This window comes from Bison bison, unplaced genomic scaffold (genome assembly GCF_000754665.1).
Source record: "Bison bison bison isolate TAMUID 2011002044 unplaced genomic scaffold, Bison_UMD1.0 scf7180017864217, whole genome shotgun sequence".
NCBI lineage: Eukaryota > Metazoa > Chordata > Mammalia > Artiodactyla > Bovidae > Bison > Bison bison.
Window position 1 is genome coordinate 3,998,480 of NW_011494789.1, and position 5,125 is coordinate 4,003,604.

General features: G+C 54.4%; 1 protein-coding gene across 1 annotated transcript in view; it reads right to left on the reverse strand.

The window, feature by feature from the left end:
- LGI3 (leucine-rich repeat LGI family, member 3) overlaps positions 1-2,250 on the reverse strand; it is an 8,226-nt gene extending 5,976 nt beyond the window's left edge. The window contains exons 1-3 of the mRNA XM_010845462.1: positions 1,748-2,250; positions 853-924; positions 2-73 (exon numbers count right to left, since the gene is read on the reverse strand). Coding sequence (XP_010843764.1) covers positions 2-73; positions 853-924; positions 1,748-1,953 — 350 coding nt within the window. The 5' untranslated portion in view covers positions 1,954-2,250. The remainder of the gene's footprint in view (position 1; positions 74-852; positions 925-1,747) is intronic.
- Between the last annotated feature and the right edge of the window lie 2,875 nt (positions 2,251-5,125).

A 5,125-nucleotide genomic window follows, 5' to 3' on the forward strand; every position in this document is an offset into this window, starting at 1 on the left:
CAGGTACTGCAGGTGTGACAGTCCTGTGAAGGCATTGTCTCCAATCAGTGTAAACTTGTTGGAATTGAGTAACCTGCAGAGACAAAGGCGGATTAGCGTTTCCAAGGGCACTCCTGCTGTGCCAGCTCCCAGCCAGTTGCCTCACCCCCAAGCCATGCCTCCCACCCTGGGGACCCTAGCGGAGGGTCCTGGAGCAGCCTGGGTGGCAAGTCCAGGCGGGAATCTGCTCTGGTCCCAGAAGCTCCCAGGGCCCCCATTTGCTCCTAGGGTATATCTCTCCTGCCAAGTTGGGTCCTTCCCCACAGCTCTGCCTCCCACCCTCACCCAGCTCACTCCAGTTCGTCTCAGACCGATGGCAACTTTGAGGATAACCACGTTTATCTTTTCTTGTGACTGGGGCTTCAAGCATAAATAGCTCCCTTTGGAATTCCAGACCCTCCTCTCTTCCCTCCCTTTCAGCTCCAGGCTCTCTCTTCAAATCCTGATCCTTGGGGTCACTTGTCTCTAAGGTGACCTCTCTCACCTGCACTGTCCACCCTCTGGCTCCAGCCCGAACTATCACACCCAGTTCTTTGGGGTCTCCAGAGGACACAAGTCCATTCCTAACTGGGCCCCAAATATCCTCGTTCTTTGCTTTTGCGTGCAACCTGGACCTTCCTTCCCCAAACTGCTGCTCTCTGCGCCCCTCTGGACTCTGCACTGCTTCACTATTTGTGGCTTTCCCATTGGAGCGAGAGTAAGGGACACGTGCACCTTGACCTCCACAGGCAACTTAGGATCACTCTCCTCTCCCCTCCCCCTAGTCTTCCCTTCCCCTTCCGACCCTGCCCTTCAGCGAGGCCCTGTCCATACAGGAACTGCAGCAGTGGGAGGTGGGAAAACGCTCCATCCTGGATTTCGGAGAAGGCAGCATTCACCAGCGTCCTGCAGGGGACATCTGAGGGTCAGTAACCAAGGGGAGAATACAGGACTGTGCTGGGATGGCATGAAGTGGACAGGGCAATGTCTTCTGTATACACTCGCCTTGGAAACTCCCCATGTCACCTGGCTCCACCCCCCTCCCCCTCAACCTGAGGCTATCTTTCCCTTCTCACAAGCTCATTATCATCCTCCACTACTGACTCCCTGAGCACCAAGGCCAAAAGAAGATTCCATTACCCATACCTGCTTCATCATCCAAACACCCACAGTGTGCTGGGTGCTGTTGAGGGATGGAGCACTGGGATGGGGTGGTGGATTAGCATCTTGCCCTCAGGGACCAACCACACAGCCTATCTAGTCCCTTAGGCTGCTTGCTGCAAGTGATAGGCTGGCTGGCCCTGAGCAGAGTGCTGGCGAGACCAGTGGCAGGCGTCCACCAGGGCCAGGGCACGGTAGGGGTGTATCTCCCTTCCACCCTTCCCCCTGCTGCCACCTTCCCCCTCCAAGAGGCCTTCTGTCCTTGGTATGACATCACAGGCAGGGGCCCCCATGCTCATGTAAACAACCCCCTCCCTCCAAGTCCAGTGCCCGCACACAGTAGGTCTCATTAATGCTGATGGTGATGATGATTCATTCTTGGCTATAAACACTCGCTTTTCCAGCCATGGCTGCTTTCCCCAGCATGACTGCATAACTCCCAGCCAGGCTGGAGCCCTCCTGGTCCTCACACTCTGTAGAGAGGGAGCAAGGGTTCTCCCCAGAGCAGGGTTTTTGCCTTCTTCTTTCCCGCCCCCCACCCAACCACACCCCAGTCCAGAGCACTCACAGAGAGATGACCTCGGAGGGCAGGTTCCTGGGCACTGCCTTAGAGTCCACGCAGAAGGCAGTGTCCCTAGTGCAGGAGCAACTCGGGGGACAGGGGGGCGTCTTGGGGGGTCTCTTGGCGCCGACTTGCAGCATTAGGCAGAGGCCCAGGGTAGACAGCGCCAGGAGCCGGAGCCCTGAGACCCGCCTGGCCTGCAGCCCCGCCATGCTGCCTGCGAGCTCGCGGCCCCCGCCCCACCGCTCCCGGCCACCCCGTGCGGGCGCTCCCGAGCAGCCGCTGTGACAGCTAGGGTCCCCCTGGCTGTCCTCTGCAGAGCTACTCCTCCGGCCCTCGGGCGCCGGCGGCCGTCCCCGCCCCTGCTCGCTCCCGCGAGCCGAGCACTCGGAGAGATGCAGAGATGCGCGGATCCGGGGGCCGAGCCGAGGGCTGACAGGTTGGGAGGACGCGGACTGCGGCGGGCGGCGGGGGCGCGCAGGGCGGAGCGGGGGAGTCCCCGGTGTGGGGAGGGGAGTAGCCACAGAAAGGAGTGGTTGCGCCCCGGTCGGCCGCTGCGCGCCCTGCAGGCGGTCTCCGGGGCCATCTGCTCACCGGCCTGGCACCCAAAGCGGCTGGGCGCTAGGGTGTGTGCGTGTGCGTGCGCGCGCGCGCAAGATCTCCTTGTGCAACCTTCACGCGTGCACACTTGTCTCTGCACGGACATATATTTCCCCGGGGCAGGCATTGCTACGCTTTGAATCTATGTGCCTCTGTGCTTCTATCTTGGCCCTCAGCGGCCTGTGAGCAGAGTTCGTGGCATGCCATGTGTCATAAGTGACGTGCGTGTATTTGTTCACATCTCCGAAGGCTAGTCAACAGAATGTGCCTTTGTGTCTGTGCGAACCTAAAGGGGAAATATCACTGGAGTTGGAATGGGAATGTGTGGAAATCCAGAACATTCCTCATGAGGCACAGTCTGTGGTCGAGGGTACTGGGAACGGCCTTGGGCATTTCCAGTCCAGCCCTTGGTTTAACAAAGGAGGAAACTAAAGCCCCAGTGCAGAGGAAAGCAGCCAGCCTTATCACATCTACTAGCTGCTGTGTACTCTGTGTACTTATCGCCTCAACCTTTTGAGGTCTTTGTTATTAAACACCTTTTGCAGATAAGGAAAGTGAGACCTGTAGTACCCAAAAAAGAAAGGGACAGAGCAAGGGTTTAAAACGCACTCTGCCTGACTCCCTGGGCTCCCTGGTAGCTCAGCTGGTAAAGAATCCGCCTGCAAGGCAGGAGACTCTGGTTTGATACCTGGGCTTGGAAAATCCCCTGGAGAAGCGATAGACTCCAGTATTCTTGTCTGGAGAATCCCAAGGACAGAGGCACCTGGCAAGCTACAGTCCATGGGGTCACAGTCAGACACGATGAGTGACAGAGAACACACGACCTGACTCCAGAGCCAACAACCGTTCTACACATGGGATTTTCAAAGTCTGGTCCAGGGAGCCCAGGGGTCTGAGGACCTTCCAGGGAGTCTTTGAGGTCAAAACAATTTTCCTAATCATGTTAAGGCATTATTTGCCCTTTTCATTTTCACACTCTTACAGAAGTACCCTGGAATTTTCCAGAGGTTACAAGACATATCTTCTATGAAATTAAAGAAATCTGCAAAAATGTAAAACAATGACGTCCTGCTCCATAATTTTTTGTTTTGTAAAGTAGTTAATTTCATTACATAATTTATGTTACATGTGCTACAAAACATTGGTATTCAGTCGCTAAGTCGTGTCTGACTCTTTGCAACCCCAAGAAGTGCAGCACGCCAGACTTCCCTGTTCTTCACTAGATATCTGCCTGAGTTTGCTCAAACTCATGTCCATTGAGTCAATAATGCCATCCAACCATCTCATCCTCTGTCGTCCCCTTCTCCTCCTGCCCCCAAATTTCCCCAGCATCCCAGGTCTTTTCCAATGAGTCAGCTCTTTGCAACAGGTGGCCAAAGTATTGGAGATTCAAATTTAGCATCAGTGCTTCCAATGAATATGCAGGGTTATTTTAACTAAATTAATTCAGTTTTTAAAATTTCTTAGTAAATATCAATATGGTAAGTATCGATAGCTGTAAGACACATAAACAAAAGCACTTTAGGGTTTTCACTACTTTTTAAGTGTTAAGGGTTCCTGAAACCAAGAAGTTTGAGAACTGCTGCTCTCTACTATGTTATTTCCCAGGAGTGTGTGTGTGGGGGGAGGATGATTGTCTGAGAGCTCACAGGTACAGTTAGGTGGATGGGCTCCCAGTTCAGTGCTCTTTCCATCAGTCCAGAAAGCCAAGATCACTGGATAGAAGATGCTTCCCCAGCTGTCCCTAGCCTCTGCCAGACAGGGATTCTCTGGTGTGAGTGTTAAGTCCATGTTCTCCCAGCCAGGGATGCCCCTGCCCTTGGATGCTCACTTGCTACTGCCCATCCAGCTGCCCGTGCTGCCCTCCCCATGCCAGTTTGTGGGAAGACAAGCAGTGGGGGTGGGGAGGGTGGCCTGGGCAGCTGGACAACTGTCCCCACCCGTCCCTGGCACGGCTGTGCCCAGAACACAAAAGGCAGAGTGAATCCTGTCCCTCCCCTGCAGCTGAGGGGCCAGAAGGAGGAAAAAGAGAAGGCACACACAGAAGTGGCTACCATGGGCTTCTCCATCACCCATGGTTCTCAGAGAGCTTTAACTCAGATACAGACAGAACAGGGCAGTCTGGGTCCTATTCTTAGCCAGTGAGAAGAGGTGCCCTGGGGGGTGAAGTCCATGATGATAATCATGACGACTGAACTTGCACATCGTGATGTCATTGGATCCTTACAACAACTTGGAAAGAGGAGCAAGATAGGCTGTATTAGTTCCCTTTCACAGATGAACACGTGGGTGCATGCGAAGTTACTTCAGTCGTGTCCGACTCTTTGCGACCCCATGGACTGTAGCCCGCCGGGCTTCTCTGTCCATGGGATTCTCCAGGCAAGAATACTGGAATGGATTACCATGCCCTCCTCCAGAGGATCTTCGTGACCCAGGGATCGGACCTGCATCTCTTATGTCTCTGGCGTTGGCAGGTGGGTTGTTTACCACCTGGGAAGCCCACAGATGAATGCACTAAAGCCAAGAAAGGCAGAATGACTTATCCATGGTCCCAGAGCTGAGCTTATCAGTGAAGCACTGTGTCTTCTACATACTGAGGGAATAAACTACTGACCCCTCATTAGGAGCCCTGTCATGTTTGGTGACAGTCTCATTATCACCGAGTAGAGTTACAGGTTGGCTGCATGCATGTGCCTGGCCCTGTGTGAAGCCTCAGGAAGGCATGGTCTCAGGGCTGGTCCCAAGGGCTGGCAGCCTGGTTGGGAAGAAGGGCAACACAAAACA